General features: G+C 41.1%; 1 protein-coding gene and 1 long non-coding RNA gene across 4 annotated transcripts in view; one reads left to right on the forward strand and one right to left on the reverse strand.

Moving 5' to 3' along the window:
• The first annotated feature begins 429 nt into the window (after positions 1-429).
• Positions 430-19,682, forward strand: LOC121005336. Its single transcript, XR_005779919.1, has 3 exons — positions 430-1,948; positions 2,632-2,640; positions 19,672-19,682. It is a non-coding gene; the product is annotated as an uncharacterized LOC121005336 (long non-coding RNA).
• Positions 4,290-23,959, reverse strand: part of LOC121005335 (rho GTPase-activating protein 39-like) — a 93,926-nt gene continuing 74,256 nt past the window's right edge. For all 3 annotated transcript variants that reach the window (XM_040438007.1, XM_040438006.1, XM_040438008.1), the window contains 5 exons: positions 16,670-16,743; positions 12,975-13,174; positions 12,613-12,704; positions 10,058-10,227; positions 4,290-8,157 (listed from right to left, as the gene is read on the reverse strand). In XM_040438007.1, coding sequence (XP_040293941.1) covers positions 7,963-8,157; positions 10,058-10,227; positions 12,613-12,704; positions 12,975-13,174; positions 16,670-16,743 — 731 coding nt within the window. In that variant the 3' untranslated portion in view covers positions 4,290-7,962. The remainder of the gene's footprint in view (positions 8,158-10,057; positions 10,228-12,612; positions 12,705-12,974; positions 13,175-16,669; positions 16,744-23,959) is intronic.

Raw genomic sequence — 23,959 nt, forward strand, 5'->3', positions numbered from 1 at the left:
GGGTGCGTTCCGGATGCGTTCAGTTAAAAATGCGCGATTTCGCAAGCAAGTTCATTCAGTTTTGCCTGCGATTGTGTTCAGGCACATGATAAAAAACTGATGGTTTACAAACAACATCTCTTAGCAACCATCCATGAAAAACGCATCGCATCCACACTTGCTTGCGGATGCGATGTGATTATCACGCAGCCTCATTGATTTCTATGGGGCCAGCGTTGCGTGAAAAACGCAGAATATAGAACATGCTGCGATTTTCACGCAACGCACAAGTGATGCGTGAAAAACAACGCTCATGTACACAGACCCATTGAAATGAATGGGTCCGGATTCAGTGCGGGCGCAATGTGTTCGCATCACGCATCGCACCCGCGTGGAAAACTCGCTTGTGTGAAAGGAGCCTTCTTGCTAAGGAAAGGGGAAAGAGGTATTACACAGCCATATGTATTATACAGATGGGAGCAGTCTGGCTCAACAAATGGAATTATTTTCTGTCAGATGTCAAATTCAGATATCAGAATGCTTGTCTAATAAAATCTTACCACCAAGGGCCAACCAAGTAAAAAAAAAAAAACTGTACACTTACAATGTAAAATAATTTTATTTGCTTATGCAAAATACAAAAGCAGAAAAGGTTGCAGATGAATTTATGCATGTACATCTTACAGCCAAAGTACAGTTCCAGTGTAGAGTACATTCTAGAACAGAAACACAACTGCAATTGCATACTCAATTCAAAAGATACAAACATTTTTAGAAACCCGCCACTTTTTTATGCACAATGTAAAGAGGTTTTGCCAAATGGCACAATAGTAAACAAAAAGGAATTACAGATCATGGCAGTCCAGCTTTGACAAACCAAATAAAATAAAGCAATACACCATTCTATACGTAGAAATTTATACACCTCGGCATAGGAGAAATCAAACTGTAACCAAGTAGCTTGTAGGGCTCCTTTTCTGGCAAAAGTGTTTGTACATTGTAAGGCCATCCAGGTATTGTATGTATTTATTAGAAACTCTAAAAAGGGCTGAAACAGCTTTAAGGCTTTATGCATGAATTTGTGAGATTTAGGTAATGCATTGCTTAGATTTTATCCATCAGACCATATGGCCTACAGAGGAACGTAAATATTTGTCCAACTAAAGTAAATGGGCCACATTTACTAAACTTGTCTAATATTTAGACAGTGTAACCTTAGACCAGACAGTGTAATGATGTGGCAAATTTATCAAAGTGGCTCAAGTTGAATGATAAATTTGGTGCTTCTTTAGACTGCCTGCATTGGTTGGCTTACTGAGTGGAAAGATTTTGTGCTGAATTTTGGTGAATATTAGCACCCTTTCCACTAATCCTCACCCCCTGTCGAACGAGGCACAAAAAGTATGTAAATGGCTGTCAGAATGGTAGTAATCTGCTCTGCTGTGTCTGGAGAGTTCATTATGGGAAAAATCCTATGATTTATCAGACTGGATATATTTCTAGCAGTCTATGTAAAGCGTTCCAAGGCTAGCTAAATGTTTAAAGTTTTTTCCTTTTGCATAAGTAGTCCAAAAGGTAAAGTCTGTTTGCAAAAAAAGATGTGCTGTGGATGCAGTTTTCACTCTTTGCATTGTAATGGGTGCCTTAAATAAAACTGTGAACTCTAGTGCATGATCCAGATTTCAAAACCCACAGCACATAAAGTGTGCTTTTCATGTATTCTGATGTGTCATTTTGGTGCAGAATCCACAAAAATCTACAACTTGTGAATATGGCCTAACAGAATAAATGAAATGATTTGTTTACGATAATTTCAATGACCCAGTGAGAGACAAGTTCTAAGGATTGTCCAGGAAAAATATCTTTAAAATGTAACAACCAGTAGGGTGGAAATACATAAAAAAGGGCTATATCCACCTCAAGGATCCCCCACCACTGCTGATCCAGGGATGCCCGGTCTCCTGCTGATGTCTTGACACAGGCACATGTGATGGCCGCAGCCAATCACTGGTTACAGCATTGACCTGCTTCAGCTTGTGATTGGCTTCAACAGTCACATGTCCCTGTGTCAGACATCACTTCTGCAACAGAAAGTAGAGAACCATGGGACATGTTTCAGGGCATATACCTCTTTTTATTTATTTTCAACCTGCTGGAACATTTTAAGTATATTTTTATATCATAATTCTCTGTAAAATCTCTTTAATCTTCCAAACAAATATGTTTATAATGACAGGTGAAATATGATATAGTGACATCTCTGCTCCCAAAAGTAAGGAAATCGCTGGGACTATAAATGGACATGATAAAAATGCACTTGAAGAATGTTACCCTTGAACATGACTTTAGAGCTTCAATCTAGAATTAATCTACAGGGTGGGCCATTTATATGGATACACCTTAATAAAATGGGAATGATTGGTGATATTAACTTCCTGTTTGTGGCACATTAGTATATGTGAGGGGGGAAACTTTTCAAGATGGGTGGTGACCATGGCGGCCATTTTGAAGTCGGCCATTTTGAATCCAACTTTTGTTTTTTCAATAGGAAGAGGGTCATGTGACACATCAAACTTATTGGGAATTTCACAAGAAAAACAATGGTGTGCTTAGTTTTAACGTAACTTTATTCTTTCATGAGTTATTTACAAGTTTCTCTTTGTTTACAGCCATTGACATGTCGCCGATGTTAACTTGTGAGGAGCGGATAGAAATTGTGTTGATGTCTGGTGAACGCAGTAACCGGGTCATTGCAGCAGATTTCCATGCAAGACACCCTACGAGACCACCCATCTCCCATGCTACAGTTAGCAAACTGCTTGCTAAGTTTCGTGAAACTGGTTCAGTGTTGGATTTGCCAAAATGTGACGCAGTAAATCTGTCTCTAATGAAGAAACATCAGTGGCTGTCCTAGCTTCATTCAGCAAGAGCCCACAGCGTAGCACTCGCCGCATGTCACTGGAGAGTGGCATTAGTCGAACATCCCTTCGGTGGATATTAGCTACTCACAAATGGCACCCTTACAAACTCCAGCTACTGCAGCATCTCAACGAGGATGACCCAGATCGGAGCACTGAATTTGCAGAATGGGCAAAACAAAAATTGGAACAGGACCCTCAGTTTACGCAGAAGTTTTGTTCAGTGATGAGGCAAACTTATATGTGAATGGTGAAGTTAACAAACAAAACCACCGCTATTGGTCTGACACTAACCCACATTGGATAGATCCCTCCAAGACTGTTGGAACAAAAAAATTGATGGAATGGTGTGGTATATGGGGTACAAAGATAGTGGGGCCATTCTTCATCAATGGAAACCTCAAGGCCATTGGATATGCGAAATTGCTACATGATGATGTGTTTCCCTCTTTATGCACTGAAGCTGGCACGTTCTCTGAGTTTTTCCAGCAAGATGGTGCACCACCACATTATGGGTGTCAGGTCCGAGCATTCCTAGATGAACAGTTTCCTGGAAAGTGGATTGGTCGTCGTGGGCCAGTTGAATGGCCCCCAAGGTCTCCCGATCTGACCCCCTTATACTTTTATCTTTGGGGTCATCTGAAGGCAATTGTCTATGCTGTGAAGATACGAGATGTGCAGCACCTGAAACTACGGATACTAGAAGCCTGTGCTAGCATTTCTCCTGCAGTCTTGCTATCAGTGTGTGAAGAGTGGGAGAAGAGGGTTGCATTGACAATCCAACACAATGGGCAGCACATTGAACACATTTTATAAGTGGTCCTAAAAACTTGTAAATAACTCATAAAAGAATAAAGTTACGTTAAAACCAAGCACACCATTGTTTTTCTTGTAAAATTCCCAATAAGTTTGATGTGTCACATGACCCTCTTCCTATTGAAAAAACTAAAGTTGGATTCAAAATGGCCGACTTCAAAATGGCCGCCATGGTCACCACCCATCTTGAAAAGTTTCCCCCCTCACATATACTAATTTGCCACAAACAGGAAGTTAATATCACCAACCATTCCCATTTTATTAAGGAGTATCCATATAAATGGCCCACCCTGTACATACAAAGGCTACATGCACGCGACCGTGCCGTTTTTTGCGGTCCGCAAACCGCAATTTGCGGAACGGAATGGGCGGCCATTGATATAACTGCCTATTCTTGTCCGTTTTGCGGACAATAATAGGACATGTTATATTTTATTTGCGGGGCCACGGAACGGAGCAACGGATGCGGACAGCACACTGAGTGCTGTCCGCATCTTTTGCGGCCCCATTGAAGTGAATGGGTCCGCATCCGAGCTGCCAAAACGGCGGCTCGGATGCGGACCCAAACAACGGCCGTGTGCATGAGGCCAAAGTTGAATGATTTTTCAAATGCCTTTTATCTGGTACCGCCACTGATTCACAGCCTGTATTACATTCAGCGTTCTGTAGGCTTCGGTTTTGGAATCAGTGTTCCTCATTGGTTTAGTTCCTGCATAAAGCTTGCTGTGATGATTTACATTCTAGGTACTCTTTATACCAGACACTGTACAATAATCTCATGTAGGAAATGTGTTCCACAGCATTATAGGGCCTCTCAGCTAATCTGTTAGGGATATGTCTGACAACAAGCATATCAACTGTTTTCACTGACAACCAGCACAACTGTGAATTTGTAATATAACATGGGCAGGGCAGAATAACACAAGTGATGTATTTTACTAAGTTACTAATTTTTTATCTAAATTATAATGATATAATACACTGTAAAATTATGCTCAAATGTGGGCATACCATTGGAGTTAGTCATACACACTCCAGCTTTCTGTCCCAATAGGGATATTATACCAAGAGTTTTTACCAACATTTTGGAAAATGTTCTTATGAAGACCTTTTTCACATATGAGGGATAGCACAGTGGCACTAAAAGGTGTTCTGCCTACAGAAATATATGGCATGCCCATAGGACTATGCCATAAATAAGAGGTTTAGATCCAACCTCTGGGAACCACAACTATTAGGAAAACCGATTAGCAATCCAAAGTGGCCAGCAATCTCATGTATGGTAGGTGTTGGAGAAAGAGGAATCGGGCATACTAGATTTCAGCATGCCCGAGCCTTTATCCCTGCAGGAGATAAACCGCTGCCAGCCACTTATTCCTCTCCTTGCTGGCTACACCACACATGCATGTTCATGGTGGAGTTGGGTCAAATGGCTGTCGGTTATGTTGTATGTATGGCTGGCTAAAAACAATGCTTTCCAACAAGGACACATTCCTATTCGTTTCAAACCTGGGACTTGAAAATGAAAGTTAGCTAAACTTGGACACTGAACCAGGTATTCTGCATCACAAAAGCATTAATAAACTGCATGAAAAAAAAATAATATATAAAATAAACCTAAAACAGTGATCTGGATTTATGTAACAGTGAAACCTGACAATCACAGTAAGAAAATTAAACTAAAGTAGTTTCCATTTACCAGCTCAACTCCCGGTACGTACGGTAGGTGCTTCTGGATTCTGTAGACCACAGAAACCACTCATGATATTTTAGCTTTCATATTTCTAGGGCAGGTCGGAGACTATACATCAGGTCAACTGCGCAACTTTATTGGAGCATATACTCAAATGTAAGGGGAGTTACATTATCTTAATGTCCTGTTCAGCGTGGCACAACGATCATGTAACATTCACATATTTATATGGGTATCGGTATTAAATGTCTATCCATTATGTGGATGGCTGCTGTCATTATTCTGCATTCCAGTGAATTCTGAGCACTCTTGATATATTTTTTTAGCGCAGTAAGCTAAGTTTACACCACGCTGCAGCAACAAAGGTGCAGTCCCATGTCAACACAGAGTCACAGTACAGTGTAAACAGGGTAAGCAGAGGGAACAGGCTATGTACTTCATAGGTATATAAAAACTCATTTTCCAGGCAACAGTTTCTTGGAGCTGTCCTCCTCTGCTCTAGTGATTATTAGAATACCAGTTTTACAGGTAGAGCACCAATGTGTTACAGTAAAAAAATTATGGAAAAAGATAGGTCTTTCCAGACAGTCCATTAACAAGAGTGGTGCTTTCTTTTTAAAAATGCCATTTAGTAAAACTGCCTGTGATCAAGTCATATATTCCATGTAGTCCATCTTAGAAATGCAAATCTAAGAGACAAACCAGATTCAGAAGAAACTATTATTTTACACGGAATTATGCTTTGACCAGTGCTTTACAACACGGCAATCGGAAACGAACATAAAAAAAAAAGCTCTGCACAAGAAAACAGTAATCTGAACAGATGGCATTAGGTTACTACATCCTGAAACCTATCCCTGCTTCCCAACAAAAGACCATGAACAAGACCATATTTCACCATATGTTGTAAGATGTGCCGGACCTTGTAAATGATGCATTGTCTTCACTACTTAAAGCTTACAAACCTGATGATGTCTGCTGCCCTATCTGAGAGTAGTATATGATAGAGGGACAGAAGTTGAGCTCTGCACGGTTACTTTCACACTTGCGTTTGTCATACTGGTATCCGGCAGAGGATCTCAAAAGCGGAATAAATGGATCCGTTTTGATTTTGCTCATCGGGACACATCCGTTCCGTTAGGATGCGGTTCTGTGAAATCAAAACGGATAAAAAAGGATCCGTCACTAAATGCACTGGAAGTCAAACAGTGACAGATCTGTTTTTTTTATGCTCCTAAAAAACCTAATCTGTCACCATTACCTTACATTCTTTTCAGTGACGGATCCGTTTATTTCCGTTTTTATGACCGGACACAAAACCGCAGCTTGCAATGGTTTTGGGTCCAGACACAAAACAGAATGTTGACAGAACAGAAGACACCCTAAACGGAACTCTTTCTATCCAGAATGCATGAGGACTAAACTGAAATGTTTTTTTTCCGGTATAGAGATCCTCTGCAGAATCTGAATACCGGAAAACAACAACTCAAGTGTGAACGTAGCCTAATATATAGGTTTAGATGATTTGAAGCTGAATTTCTGTGGAAAAATAAATCCTGATAGGACTCCTAGGAGAGAAAGTGAGAGTCCTGATAATCTCACCCACCCAGGATGTCAATCATCAAGTGTGGGTGGGATTATCAGGACTCTCAATGGTTCTCTTAGGAGCCCTGTCAGGATTTACTCTATTACTCAGAAATCCGGCTCCAAATCTCAGCTCAGCTTTTCTCCCTCTATCATATGCTGCTTTCTGATAGCTCAGCTGAAATCACATGACAGGTTTGCTTTAAGCATCAAATTAAATCCTTTACTCAAGATATTGTACTTTTAGGAACTACTGTACTTAGAAAATGCATGACTTCACATCTGCTCCAACACCAATAAAAAGTGTTAGCGTCACCCGGGATAGCGGGTGTGTTTATTGTCACACAAGCATGTCATAGTTTCATGCTGCATATAATAGTGAACAGCGAAAAAATAATTCATAGTAATAACCTTGAAAAAACTCTTCAAGTTTGCAACAAACACTCCATAGGTCTCTGAAGTGGAAATGACTCGTTAGTGGCTTAAAAAACCTGACATATTGTAATGTAGGGTCACGATGCTCAGTGTGAGCTCTAACGTTACAGCTGAGGACTTAAAGCAAAAAAAAAAACTTAAAATATTCAAAATATATTAAGAGGTCCGGTCCCTCCAAAGAGATAACACATCGTAAAAAGCCTTGATTTGCTATTGTCTTACACTTTAATGTGTCTCTGGATGAGGGAAACCTTTATACAATGAAACAATCACCGTAAGAACAAAGAAGAGGGTATTGTTTCCCCCCCCACTAAAGAGCAGACATGCCCTAACAAGTTCACTGAGCACTTCTCATGAAGTCATTTTATGCCTTTGGCACTAATGACCTCCAAAAAGCACAGATGCTAGAAATATCCTGACACGCTAGTGTACATGAACCCTCTGGAGGGACCGCACCTTATTCTCTTAAAAACGAGAAGGCAATTCTGATATATACAAGTAACAGAAATAAAAGAAAATGGCTGATGGTTTTCACCCTCACAGAAAACCCCTAACAAAACTGGTGTCTAGATGGACAATCAGCATCCTCAGAAAAGACATCTCCTTCCGGGTGTTCTCAAAAATTATTCTGGGGTCATCTGACTGACAACGGAGACAATTTGGAGCCATGACCATGGCAAGATTGTTGACATCCATCTTTGTTGTGCCTACGTTGGAAGGTTGAGAGAAAATCTGTTTAGAAATAGAAAGAAAAAAAACATCAGTTATTAATAGGTTTTTTTTCCACTTAAAACGCCACTATTATAAGAGGCCAAACATTATGCCTGCATCCACAGGACAAGAACATTTGGGAGGCCCCGGTATGTTACATACTCTTAGCTAACCACTATTGCTAAGAACACTCCCAATCACGCTGACTGTCTGATAATCTTCCTAAATGTCCTTTTCCGTTGGATTCAAACACAATATCCATATTTTCATGACACTCGAAGATTTTCAGAACTGGTCAAAGGTCAGGTGTTAGTTTACCTCTGCAGCTCCAAAAACTATAGTGAATGATTGAATTAAATGTTGCACTGGGGTCAATGGTCATCTTTAAAACATTTAATCTGTTTTCATTTTCTGACTGTAGATTCTTTTTCAATTTTTTGTCCATGATTATGGAGGTGGGCAACTTGCCTAAGCATTTAGAGATAAGCTTTTCAGCAGCTACATGGATAACAGGATCCTGTAGTCTAGAGACGAGTCATTGACTTCTATAGGTCTATGCTCTGTGACCTGTGCAGAAGTCCTTATGTAGGGAAGGGGTGACCTCTGGCCATCAACTATTGTGAATAGTGGATTCTGTGCTATCTATATATAGTTGTTATCTTTCATTATAAACCTCCCTATGATGATAATGAGATGACTGCTGAAAAGTGATCAGACCAGGAAACACCTATTAGGTTCAGTGGCCAGTTTGGAAACTGCATTCCATTTTTTTTTTTTAAATTTTATATAGTTAAATTAAAATAAAAAAAATCAAACAATTCTTCAAAAATATGTTTAACAGAAAAACTTGAGTTGAACAATTCCATATTTAAATCATATAAGATGATTGGGGTTAGCCACACATTTATGGACAGAGAAGGTAGTAATAGCCTTGCTGAATGATGCGGGATATTGACATATGCTCAGGCTTGTGCAGATATCCTGGGCTGTGAAAGTCTCCTTGAGATGATCGTAATTGTGTTTCTAACACAAGGCAGTAGTCCCATGTCCTGCTAAAATAATTGCTTTCCACCGATGACAAACCAATGACGTATTTAACCTGCACAAGCTGTTCTATAAAATCTAAACTGTTGTACGTTTGTTTTCTCTTTACACATATCTCACAGATCTAGCAGGCACGTATCAATTAAAAAAGGAAAGAAAACACTTTTTACGACACCTTGTAAAACGTGCACATGTGCCATGGTCCAACCTGTCTGCAATCTATGGTGGGTGTTGTTTTGAAATACAGGCTTATAAAAGGGACTTAGTGTCTGCAAAATAACACTTGACTAATTTATGTATAATCTATACAAAAAGTTGAATATTTTGTAAATCAAAAGATTTACCTGTTTTGCACTTATTGTCGACTTTCTCTGATGACAGATACCTCCCTAACAGCATTGCTGAACTCATATAATACAAAGGGAGAATTAGTGGGATAACTGTAAAGTGCTTTGTTCAGACATTGAGCTACCAAGGATTGCTGGGAGATTTGTGAATGCTGCTCTGAAGTGGAATAAAGGATGTAACTCCAGTATTGTAATGTATTAAGAAATGTACTCATCTTATAGTAGATAAAGTCATACAAACACATTGTACATAGATATCTCAAGAGCTATTTGCATATCTACCGGATGAACTGTGCCAGAATATAAAAGCCAAACAGAAATGAAATATACTATTTAGGCATCATCCTACTATGAATGTATGTTGCCCTGCCATTTCAGACACTTGGAAGACAAGGCTGGCTGGGCATCACTTCTGTACAGCAGCTAGTCTTCATTAATAAAAGCAATATCCACTTCAAACCTTAAAGGTCCTCTAAATGGGAATACATACAAAATAGCAAATTTGAGATGAGTAAACCGTGATAAAATACCTGGAGGAAGTGGATGAGGTAACAGAGCACCGTCCGATTCAGTTCAGGAAGCTGCTGCACAACGGACACCGCTGCATCGGGGTTCTCATAGTTACTGATGCACTGCTTGTAGAACTGCTGTGGGATCAGCGGCTCTTCCAGCTCCCGATACCAAAGCTTCAAGAGGGATGCTGAAAGAAACATACATATAAGCCATGAGCTGTGCTGATCCTAGATATTTTATACAATCGGGAGCAAGTACTGACCATATATATAGCATGAACCCATACTGGCCAAAGGGTGTTAATATCCAAAATGTTTTTTGGTGGACCAAACTTATTTTCCAAGTCAGAAGTTGCGGGGCAGAATATTATTAAATCACAGGAAGCCAAAAAACATGAATCAGCCAAGAGGGAAAAAATGAAAAAATATGTAAATGCTATACTTAAAGGAGTTTATCATCTTCATGACAGGTCATCAATCAGATAGGTGGGAGTCCAACTCCCTAGTGATCAGCTGTTTGAAGAGGCGGTGGTGTTTGGGCAACTGTTGGGGCCTCTTCACAGCTTACCAAACACAGCACAGTACATTTTGTAGCAGCTGTGTTTGGTATCGCAGCTCAGTCCCATTCACTCGAATGGGACTGAGCTGCAGAAAGGCCATATGACTGATGGACGTGTCATCAAGAGGGTAGCTCACCTGACGACTGTGGCTCCTTCAAACAGGAGATGCCAGGGATCCTGAGATTGCCAATATTTAATTCCTGTAAAAACCCTTTAGCCACCTATGTATATATATATACATACATATATACACACACTATATACATATATATTTATTAAAATAAATAAGAAATTACGTATAATGCAGACAGTGATACCAATTAACTGTATTATACTCATCATGCCATAAACTGCCAAGGAAATTGGGCATTTCTGTAACTAGGTTTACGAGATAACATGTAAGTCCAGTTCATTCATAGCACAGATTCCTGAGACTACTGTGAACATTCTCCATTTACCACGAATCCTACTCATGCACCAGGAATGGCTACTTGTCATCACCATCTTATGTTTCGATATACTTGATAACAGCTAGCTTCAAAAGGGATCTCATCAAGGAAGGATCGGCATTTTTCTGACCTCATGGCATTAACTAAACATTCCATACCATATACACTATAAGTTACAGAGAGTATGATTACAGACCTTATAATGTAAAATTCACAGAGAAAAAAAACTGCTAATGGTACTTGTTTCCGGATCCAGATGCGGATCCGTCTGACAAATGCATTGAAATACCGGATCCGTCTCTCCGGTGTCATCCAGAAAAACGGATCCGGTATTTATTTTTTTCACATTTTTAAAGGTCTGCTCATGCGCAGACTGGGAAACCAGATCCGTTTTTCCAGAACACTTGGTACCAGATTCGGTATGAATACATTTCAATGGAAATTAATGCAAGTGTTCCAGAATTTTGGCAGGAGAAAATACCGCAGCATGCTGCAGTATTTTCTTCGGCCAAATACTGTAAGATGGACTGAACGGAAGACATCCGGATGCATACTGAACGGAATGCTTTCCATTCAGAATGCATTAGGATAAAACTGAAGTTTTTTTTTTCCGGTACTGAGCCCCGGTGACAGAACTCAATTTTCACACTATAACGCTAGTGTGAAAATACCCTAAGGCTCTGTTCACACTGGCGGAGGCGAACATTATGCCTGCACGTTCTGCCATCCTTATACAACTGTATGTCTACATGCCTGGCACTGACTACACTTTTCAATACAGTTAATAAAATGGGGCATACCAGTTTGCACCAGCCAAATGTATGTTGGCTACTAAAGTTTTTGAGTGTGTCAGTATACACAGAATCTGGGTGACAGACACTTCTCGACTCTTCCCTGTGTTTTCAAAACTTTTCTAGTTACAGAGGCCCTTTGATTAGTGCTATAATGAAGAAAAAGAGAGTGGGTGTAAGGCAGGCGCTGGCTTCGCTATAAATTAGGCGCATCCTCCAGGAGTCCATCCTCCTAGACTGAAATCTACGGCAGCTTGGAGCTACCACTGATTTCAATCTGGCGTTAAATAAGATAAATGTACCAGGCCTGCTGGCCCCTTCCGCTTCCTTTACCATGTCTCCTTTTCGTAACGTGGCAAGGGTTGTGTAGGAACACCGCTATTTTGAGTATGGAAGTCATGGCGGTTTTAGATAATGCATTCATTTTCCAACAAAAGTCTTTACTTCTAATGTGACATTTATCAAGAATGGCGTTCCCACACATCAGTCTTGATCTCCCTGCAGTGGCGTGAGATGTGCCTAATTTATTAAGAGGCACATCAGATGTTGAAGACTACACCAGCCAGGGGCTATAACTTTTGAAAGTTTCTGACAAAAATTATAGTAAATCTGGCGGGACAACCGAAGCCCTGCCCTTTCCTGCTAAGCCCTGCACCCTTTTCTCGCCTAAAAAGTTGCAAATGATAGCGCTTTAATGTGCAACTTTTTTACGGCACAATAGAGGCTTTGTAAATGTCCTTTTAGGACTTGTCACAAAGAATGGATGTATTTACCAGGTACGGTGGGGTCTGAGAGATTGTCTGGAATTCTCCACTGTTCAACCTGCAGCTTTAGCGCGTTGACTTCATCAATGTCTCCAGGGACTCTACACAAAAGTTAGTAAAAGACAAAATATAAATAGTGCACACATCTAAAATAATTGCTTTACATTACTGAAAAATATGAGTTCTGCAGCAAGTAGATGGGTTGCAGGATAAGAGCGAATCCTCTTTCATACAGCAGTGAGTATTTTGTATCAGTAACTGAACATAAACAGGGAAAATCTGTATTGGAAACATCTGCACAGCTTTGGACCCACTTCTTCCTTTTCCTTACAAATCCTGACCGTGTGAAAATCCCTTAGTGTAAAACACACCTGAATATTCCTTCCGTTCTTTCACCTCCCAGTGATAACACTTGCTGTGAGAGCTGAGTCTGCACCCAAGGCAGCCGACGATCAGGATACACTTCTTTCTGCCTTTCCATGATCTCCTCCAGAGAGCTCCCAAACAGAGAAGGGGTGAGGATGGCTTGTCGAGCTTGCTCAATTTCCTCCAGTGTTGGCTTCCTCAAACCCTGATACAGTAATAACAGTGGTAAGTAAAAGAATATCACAATATCTCCTAGCAGATACAAGAAACGTAAGCAAGCAGATTAACAAGCACAAATATCCAACTGGATCCCAGCATACATACAAGCTGAACCGATCATCAGCAAATCTCCTAGGACTGCTTTTTACAGTACATCAAACGGCCATTTTCATACACCTCAACAGAGGTTGTTCCAGTTTCTATTTTTCGTAAATTACAGAATCCATAAGCAGCAATGGTGGGCGCAACCTCTACTGGCGGGGACTAAGAGCCATTACAGGACCATCAGCTCACCTTCAGGGGACTTGCCTAGCGACAGGTGCACAACCCTTTTATTGTTAACATAGTTTGGGAAAAAATATTTCCATCTGTCCTACTATTATTTTATGTTTAGGAGTTCCCTTCCTTTCTATGTAAATGAGGCACTATTATTTCCATGCAGAATAAAGAGAAAACCTGAATCGGGCTGATTGGATCATTTCCAGGGAAGATGAAAACTGTATTGATTATCATAAGAGCAGTTAGATGAGGACACCGAATAATAAACACGTTGCTCGGTACAGGGTCTCCACAATCCCCAGCTTTCCAGTGTGCGTATATTTTCATCCTCTGGTTTATTTGCTGGTGACAGCAGCACTTCTACATTTGGCAGGAAAAGCTGGGAAATGTACCCCTGCTGTGATTTAATGGCATGTCCTTACATGGGGATGTTAAAATCCACAATGAAACCCCGAGCAAAGTAAATCAAATGAACAGAACCGCAGCTCGTGCAGAGAAAAGAGCCCAGAGGAGGTGAAGCCAGAGACAAAGGCAAATATCTGTCCCTCAGAACTTCACTGGGACATCATTTATATTTACTGAAACTTTTGAGTGGAGGCCAACATAGTTTTTCCATCTAAACAGAACTACAGATAGTTGCTCAGAGGTAATTACGAACATACATATTTTGCCAGTATGTAAAAAAATAAAATAAAATAAAAAGATATATATTTTGAGTCAAAAATTATCCACACTGTAGATTTTATTTTAATCAACTGTAAGAAAAGACAAATACATCATTTTTGACATAATCTCATTGCTTTTCAATATACTCTGTCCATCTGTCAACAAGCTTTCGTATTACCATCATAAAAAAATGTTTTAGGCTACATGCACACGACCGTTGTGTGTTTTGCGGTCTGAAAATTGCAGATGGCGCCCGTGTGCGTTCTGCAAGTTACGGAACAGCACAGGCAGTCATTAATATAACTGCCTATTCTTGGACAAGAATAGGACAGGTTATATTTTTTTGGCGGACCACGGAACGGAGCAAAGGATGGGGACAGCACACGGAGTGCTGTCCGCATCTTTTGCGGCCACATTGAAGTGAATGGGTCCGCATCCGAGCCTTAAAAGCTGCGGCTCGGATGCGGACCAAAACAACGGTCGTGTGTATGTAGCCTTAGGCTGAGCTGTGAGCCACAAATGCACTGCTGCCTTCACCAGATGTGAATCTTCATCCTCCTAGGACCACATAATCCACAGTCACTTGTCTATACAACAGAAGCAGTTCACGTGCACGCTCAGTGCTGTCTTCAGACATAGACAGGAGTCTGACTCCTTCATAGCTGACACATGTGCGACCTTCCCTGAACTTCTCTATCCATTCATACACATGTCTCCATGGCAAAACACTTTCTCCCTACTGTGCACAAAGTCTTCGTTAAATATCGGCACCAGACACACCCTCAAACCACAAAAAACTAATCATCACTCACTGCTCATCTTTTGCGCAAATCACAAGTGTGGAAGCCATTATTTCTCGCACCACAGTCACAGATCAGATGACCATAACACATTGAAACCTACACAGCAGTGACTAGGGAGAGTATATTGAAAAATTGCGTATTGATCTTTTCTGAAAATTGATTAAAATAAAGTCTTCCGCCAGAGTTCGGATGATTTTTGATTATATATATATATATATATATATATATATATATATATAAAAATCCACAGTACTCCTCTGTAAAACGTGATAAAAATGTGTCCTTTAGGCCTCATGCACACGGCCGTGTTCCGCGGCCGAGAGCCGTCTGTGGTAACACGGCCTGGATTCCTGTTGAGAGCAGGAGCGAGTGTATTAGTGTATTACTGTAGTGCAGCAGCGGCATGAAGCGCACGGCGTCATAGCAACCAATGACGCCGTGCGCTCCTGCTCTCAACAGGAATCCAGGCCGTGTTACCACAGACCGCTCTTGGCCGGGGAACACGGCCGTGTGCATGAGGCCTTATTCACACGTCACACAGCGACGTTTCGGTTCTCTTTTACAGAACCTTTCTCAAGCCAAATACAGGGATGTAGCTGATTTTAGAGGCTATTGCTCCATGGTCCATGCTTTTTGTGTATATCATGGGCAAAAAAAAAATTGGCATCATTTATCAGAACTGAATGAAAATAAAACTGACCTAGAAGGCAGCTTTTATTTTATCAGGTCAGTTTATAAAATGAAATTGGAGCTGTGATTGGTGGCTATGGGCACCTCGGTTAGCGTTTGACAAATGAGATTCAAAGCACGTGACGAAACAGAATTCTAGTTTTTATTGCACAGTGTCAGGTCTTAAATTCAAAAATTTTTACTTTGACTGAGCTTTACGAGGTCATATTCCATGTAACTATTACCATTAGTAAGTAACACTGAGCTCCGATACAACTGGCCATTGCAGGAAAATCAGGACAACACCATGCACATTAGATGGTTGTCCAGTCTTAATGAAATTGGAGGGTTCTGCCGTCATTAATCTGTACGGCCATGTATGGGTAAATGCACACTTTGCATGGAAGTATGGATTTAACCCTTAAAGAGGTTGTCTGGTTTCCTGTATTGATGACAGGTCATCCATATCAGATAGGCGGGGTCCAACACCCGACACCCCGCCGATCAGCTGTATGAAGAGGATGCAGCTCTCGTGCAAGCACTGCAATCTCCTCACTGTTTACCTGCTTGCAGTTGACATCGCAGCAGCGAGCAGGTATAATTACAACTGCTACGTCCCGTTCACTTTAATGGCAAGAAGCAGACAGAGTGTAACTGCTCCTTTTCACTGAAGTGAATGGGATGGCGTAGTTATAATGACACCTGCTCGCTGCTGCGATGACGATGACAAGCAGATAGACAGTGAGGAGAATGAAGCGCCTGCATGAGAGCTGCATTCTCTTCAAACAGCTGACCGGCGAGGGTGCTGGCAATCGGGCCTCCAACCAATCTGATATTGATGACCTATACGGAGTATAGGTAATTAATATAGGAAACGGATAACTCCTTTAATTTCTGTGAGTGACTTGAAACGCTAGCCCCCCCACCTCCAAGTACTGTACAATGCTTCACGGCCATGACACTGCGTTGTGTTTGGTACGTGCTGCACAATAGTGTTTCTATGCAGTGACTGAAGCTTATTGTCACAAGGGCACTGTAGAAGCACAAGCTCAGGCGTTTCTTACCTTCTTTCCTCCAGTCACTGCGACTTTTTGCAGTTTGCGGTAACAATACTTAGAATAGGTACTGATGGGAAGACCTGGAAAGCAAAAGGCAATGATTTTAATGAATAGTTAACAATTGAGAGGAGTTTCGATCAAGCTGTAAGTTCAAGTAAAATAAATGACTGATATCCCAGCATTTTGAAAGCGGTAATCACTTGACACTATCAGGGTAGTAAGAAATCTTTACATCATAATGTGCCAACCCCTAAGTAAACTTTAGCTTTACTGGAGTCTAAGGACATGTTCACACAAGTTGGATTTATGCAAACCATGACAACCTACAGGAATGATTAATAAATTCACATCATGCTCTATTTTGCCATTTATTCCTTTATTGTCAGCAGAAAACACAGATAGTGTCAATTATGATGGCAGCGATTATGATCATTTAAAAATTATTGGGCGATTTCCACGCAGTGATCATTTCCATTACTATGTGCAGTCAGAATAAACTGTATCACAAGCGAAAATCAGGACATGTGAACCAGCCCAAGGCCTAACAGATGAAGGCTACAAATCGGACTCCAATCTGACATTTTTATAGTATGTCTGAATGTATCAAGTGTATGGTATCACACAATAGAAGTTGTATACAAAGGGTTAAAGGTGTTATCCCATGAATAATGTAAAAAATGAAAATGCGACATCATATAGTACATGAGTCTTTTTCTAACAGAGCTACAACCAGCTGAGTCCCTCACATGGATCCAGAGCTCTCCCAATTCATTGCTCCAATTGCTCTGCTAGATGTATATTAAGTTGGCAGCTTAGGGAGTGTGTCCTTTCTCGGGGACATGTCCTTTCTGATGCCGATCTCTCCCTATCACAAGTCAGGAGGCATTTGATGGATGGAACTGAGCACGCGCGTCCACCTCAGTGAGGTGGACAGAGAAATAAGACAGAGAATAAATGGCATAAAATCAAACTTTAAAACTCCAGTACATTGCCTTAAAAATCTGCCGCTGCAGGTGTAGTGGGCTTAAAGAGGTTTTCTCCTGATCGGATAGGGAACGCGCGGTCCTACAAAACGCATTAAGAGAACAAATGGCAGGTGGCGCTATACATACAATAGATTTTATAACTCAGTGACTACACAAAATCTTTGACTATATGCAATTACAAAAAAATATGTAGATTCAGGTGCTGGTTTGAAAACTGCAGAATATTATTCATGGGATAACACCTTTATGTCCCATTGCAGAGGCTCCTGGTGGTTTCATTTCCTTGCAGCTCTAGCTCTAATCGTGTAATATATGGATGAGTCCACCAGGACCAGGTCACTGTTTGCAGCTTCTCTCTGTTCCAGCTAAGAGTTTGTGGTACCAAATGAGAGACCCCCCTTCTATTAAAAGGGTTTACTCTGGATAGGTCATCAGTATCTGATCGGAGGGGGTCCAACACCCTGCACCCCCGCCGATCAGCTGTTTTGAGAAGGCAGTGGCGCTTCTGTGAGCGCCTCTGCCTTCTCACAGCTTACCAAGCTTATCGTCGTACATTGTATAGCGGCTGTGCTTGGTATCGCGCTCAGCCCCATTCACTTGAATGGCCACGTCATCACTCGGCCTAGGAAAAGCTGAGAGAAGGCCATGGCGCTCATAGGAGGATAGGTCATCAGTAAGAAAATCTCTGAAAACCCCTTTAATTTAGAATTCCCTTACAGTTTATTTAAAAATTAGTTTTCTAAACCTGACTATCTCTTAGGGCTCATGCACACGAACGTATTTACTTTCCGTGTCCGTTCCATTTTTGCGGACCGTATGCGGAACCATTCATTTCAATGGGTCCGCAAAAAAAAACTGAAGTTTCTCTGTGTGCATTCCGTTTCCGTATGTCTGCATGTTCATTCTGTCAAAAAATAGAACATGTCCTATTAGGGCTCATGCACACGGCCGTATGTACTTTGTGGTCCGCAAAACACGGATCCGCAAAAGAAAAGGATTACATCTGTGTGACGTCCGTGTTGCATGCTTTTTTTTTTTGCGGATCCATTTGTAACAATGCCTGTCCTTGTCCACAAAACGGACAAGAATAGGACATGTTCTATCTTTTTTGCGGAACGGACATGCGGACATACGGAAACGTAATGCACTCGCAGTCATTTCATTATTTATTTTCAAGCCCTAATAAAATGAATGGTTTCTGCATACGGACCTGTAAAAAATGGAACGGAAACAGAAGAAAAATATGTTCACGTGCATGAGCCCTCATTATCTGCATAATGGACAAGGATAGGACTGTTCTATTAGGGGCCAGCTTTTAATATATATATAATTCCCACGGATGCCATCCGTATTTTTTGCAGATCTGCGTTTTGTGGACCGCAAAATACGTATGCTCGTGTGCATGAGCCCTTAAAGTGTACAATCAATGACACAACATGTGCGCACTCAGATCAGACCGCTGCACAGATAGGAATATTACAACGAATAATTATACACGCTCCAAACTATCCCAACAGCAGCCATAAGAATAGCAAGAGGAAGCATGGCAAACGGCTTTGTCAAAGGCGGGTAATTCATTCTGCCTTGCTGAATAGGTGTGTCAGCGACTGAAATAGATCCTGAAGGAACGGAAGGTTGCGATGAGCATTGTAAGAGGATTCCAGCGGTGTGAGGTCACTACGGATATGGATGGTAATAACGGGAGAAGCGGGAGAGGTGGTCTCAGGAAGAACGACTGCCAGGAATATTTGTTTTAGACGGGCAATGTTTGTGGTAACCATAAATTCTGCTTCAAAGGCACCATGACAACTCCAGTAACAAGGGATTACACCAGAACGCCACACATTTTTCTTGTGTAAATTATACTCCGGAAGAGTAATTGTTATCTTTTTATGTCTGACTCAGGCTGTTTTTTACACTGTGTCTGGATCTTCCAACATATGCCACTGTTATAGTCATACAGTAGCATGCATCTCCCATATACCACGCGGTATATTTTTTCTACCGTATGGAATAGAGCAGTCTGCTGCACCATTTGAGGTTTGATTTATGCATTAGGACATTCATACTGCGTTTGCGGTGTACATGCCGGGAAAACACCCCATACATACAACACAGCGTAAAAGTAGCCTTATTAAAAGGGTTATCCAGGAATGGGTAATGATGACCTATCCTCAGGATAGGTTATCATTATCACATTGGCGGGGGTCCGAGTCTCAGCACCCCAGCCGATCAGCTATTTCAGGGAGCCGCTGCGCTCACCGATGCTCTGGCTCCCCGCAGCTTTCCAAGCACAGCGCCTTACATCGTATAGTGGCAGTGCTTGGTATTTCAGCTCGGCCCCATTGACTTAAAGGCCATGTGACTGATGTACAGTGATGTCACTGCCCTAAGAAGAGGCCGCGGGTCTCCCAGCTGTTTGAAGGATATATGGTATATCAGCGGTGCTTCCTATAAAAGCTCAGTCCCATTCACTTCAATGGACCTGAGCTAGAGGTAGTGTCACAGGTCAAGGAACAGGCCACAGCGTGGGTACTGGGAGTTGGACCTTCACCAATCTGATACTGATGCTCCATCCCGAGGACAGGCTGTCAATAATTAACTCCCTGCAAACCCTTTTAACAGAGTAAATACAAGCTCGCAGTTCCCTTTTATATAATAATCTGTAAATGCAGTATAGTAAAGGTAAGACCCATTTTTCCAAACCAGTTTCAGCAAAGCTCAAGGAGGATTTATCTTTTTCAATCAATGCCAATGCATAATAGTTTATTTAAAGAGACGGTAAAGTTTAAAAGGTAATGGAGAAGAAAATAAGTGACATAATAATGTTCTTCTTTTTATTCTTGTGCAGGTGAAACAATAACTTTGGGGAGAGGGCAGGCTTTCTGGTTACCACTGTGTCTGCAATGGAGACTCCATAGGAGAAGACCTTTTTCCTGTCAGTACCCATCTGGCAAATTTTTATTACTATTTTTCTTTTGTGGTAAGAGGACCCAACCGCTGACAATTTAACTATTGTGAGCGCCATGGCCTCAAATGGGGCACAACAACGGATTTGTACCCAAAATATAGTGGCTATTAGTATATTTATATCTGACATTATAAAAGTAACTGGTTTTTGCCCATGAAGCCTGGGTTCACATCACATTTTTTCCATCTGTATAATGTATACAAAAAACGTATGTTAAATACAGTGGCATCCGTTCACCATAAAGTCTTATTGTAAAAAAAAAAAAAAAAAAAAGCATGCTTTTTTTTTAAACGTATACTTTTTTTTTTTTTACCGGACTCTGCAGGATACAAGACCGTGGTGTGCTGCGTTTTTTCCTTCTTTATTTGACAAATACGGCAAAGGGAGGCATAAAACGTGATGTGAACCCAGCCTAAAGCGAAGACAAGGACAATCGCAGGACAAAGCTCGGTCATGGATACCACACAGCAGAACAGTAACAGGCTGCCGACATGTGAGATACACAAGAGTGTAGTCATCATCACACCACTCAGGAATATCGATACACACCCATCATCTGCATACAGCAAATATGCATAATTCATATGATAACAAATGAAAGAGAACATCTAAAATTATTGGATTTGCTGGCCGGTTATTCAGGTTTAAAGCTAGTCTGATTCCTAAACTCAGGAATCCCAAATTTAGGATGAGTGATGCATCCTGAGATCATGTACACATACAGATTTCACATTATTCAGGTCACCTATGCACTTATATGAAATATTCTGGCTGCTGATTTACATTATCATCACCTTGCGAGCAAAAACAGCATTATACTATACTGCATGACTGCCGGTACAGCCCCTATAGGAGAGGGCAATATAAACCTGCTGATACACATCAGGCTAAAGTCCACCCAACCTACCAATGTCACAGCACCATTTAATGTGTATTATTGAGCGTCCTGAATTTGGTAAAAGAGGTAACATGCATGTTGGATTTCAATGTGCCCATCAGAGTTGTCTGGCAAAGCTTAATACCTCTTTGCACCTGAATCCAACCACTGTCTTTAATGGTCACTAAGGAGATAACTTCTAAAGGTAACCATACCCACTGGTTCTGGCAAGATCACTCAAGTATCTCATGTGTATGGGGGTGTCCTGACTTTCCCCTGATGGCAGATGTCGAGGCAGAGAAGGATCTGGCATGTTACGTTTCAACATGCTTGATCCTTTTTTCCACATGGGATATAGGCCAATGTCTAGCAGCGGCTTACTCCTCTCTCCAGTTGAAAACACATGAACACTCAGTCGAGCATGCATGTGTATTGGGGGTTGTAGGGAAGAACAATGAATGAGCATTTGGTCAGCAGCTGATAAAGCTATATGGGCACCATAAGAATTATTCTAATTTATATAACTATACTCAGTATGTTAAAGGGAATGTATCACCTATATTCATTTTATTCATTAAAACCAGATCGTGATAAACATATTTTCTAATCTGTTTTTATTTTCCCATTATAGATTATTCTATTTTTCATCCAAGATCATGGGGGCAGCCATCTTCATATGGACCATAGGAACTGTAGTCTGGAGAGGACTTATTGCCTTTAATGGGAGAAGAGTGTTGTGGGCATGCTCTGTGATCAATGCCGAGGCCATTGTGCGGGGGGAGGGGGAGCTGTGCCCATCACCCACTGTGAAAGGTGGTCCTGTGTTATCTATTCAGAGTGAACCAGCCTGTCATGATAATGAGGTGGCTGCTGTTCTCCTCCGAACCGGAGGTGCTGTCATATTATTAGGCTAACTAGCCAAACTGCAGGATTTTAGGATTTTTTTTAAAATGTAGATAAAAAGATGGGGGGAAAAAAATCATGGATTCTCAAAGATATGTTTAACATAAAAACTTGTTTAAAACTATGGGTAATTATCTGATGAAACATTCCCTTTAAGGCTCTGAAGCTGTATTCATCGTATTCATCAAGGATGGAGGCATTTAAGACCCTTTTCAATTTTGTTAGCCAAAATGTAGGTGGCAATGTGGTGATTGTTACAGTTATGGAAAAGTCAGGCAACATTTTTACATTATGTTGAAAAAAAATGTGTAAATAATAATTGAATAATAATAATAATAATATTTTAGTACTAACATATCTGCCACCAAATGTCTGCTCTGGACATTAAAAACTAGAGTTAATAAGAAAAAACATAAAAATCTGCATCTTGTTGATACAAGTGCTTTTCAAACCTTTGGGGATAACATGGGGACTTTTCTGATGTTCCTTAGCTGGATGAGGGTGCCTCTGATTGCTAAGGAAGCTACTAATCACAATGGAGGAGGAAATCTAAAACTACACAGCAATTGTGACCACATAACCACAAAGCAGGACCAACTGGAGTACCTTCCTGTCCAAGGACCTTGTGTGACTCCCATTGTCCCATCTCCAGGCAGCAAATATAAACCAATATTCAAGTATGCCTCTACTCACACATTTTGTTTCCCTCATGTTCCCTGTGCTTTTTGCCAGTCAGGATCATTTGGCATAACACATAATACTGGCTACTTACAAAAAAACAAAAAAAACATAAAACCTGACAGGTACTTCATGTCAACGTGGGAAACAAAAAGTGATTTGTAAAATGGATGCTAAAGGATCTGTCATGAAGCCACGATGCCAGTGTGAACAGGGCCGGACTGTTCAGTCTGAGATCTGTCTTCTCAATCAACCCAATAAAGGCTGGGGATTTAGAACACACACAAATCCCAAAAACAACCGGTATCAGGGGTGTAACAATAGGAAGTACTGAGGTTGCAGTTATACCCAGGTCCCAGACCCTGGTATCCAATGAGGCCTAAAGACTACTCTGCTACACAAAAAGGCATGTGGTAAGTTGCAGGCCTCAATCCATATTTTGCAATGGGGCCCTGGAGCTCTGACCAACACATGACTGGCAAAATGAGAATCCTTTAAGAGTTCCGAAGATGTGCTCATTCAGCCCCCAGCGTGAGTAACAGTTGCACAAACCCCGAGATCTTCAAGGCTTCTTGTGTGTTGGCTTTCATTAGCCATACATGAGGAAAAGAATAGATCAGATGAGATAAGCTGTACAACAGTGAGTCGGCCCCATTCATACTGTAGATGTAATATGACCAGAGAGGAGCGAATTTCGTAATAAAAGTCTATGGGCTGCAAAACGGAGCAGCCCTTTGTCCTCCCCATGCAGCCCATTGACGTCTATTATGACAGAAGGAATAACGGAATGCCTCTAAAGGCATTCCGTTATGCATTCCGTCATAGAATTGCGTTATGGTCCGTGGTAACGGAATCCATAACGCAATAATGCTTTTACAACC

This window comes from Bufo bufo, chromosome 6, assembly GCF_905171765.1.
Source record: "Bufo bufo chromosome 6, aBufBuf1.1, whole genome shotgun sequence".
NCBI classification, from domain to species: domain Eukaryota; kingdom Metazoa; phylum Chordata; class Amphibia; order Anura; family Bufonidae; genus Bufo; species Bufo bufo.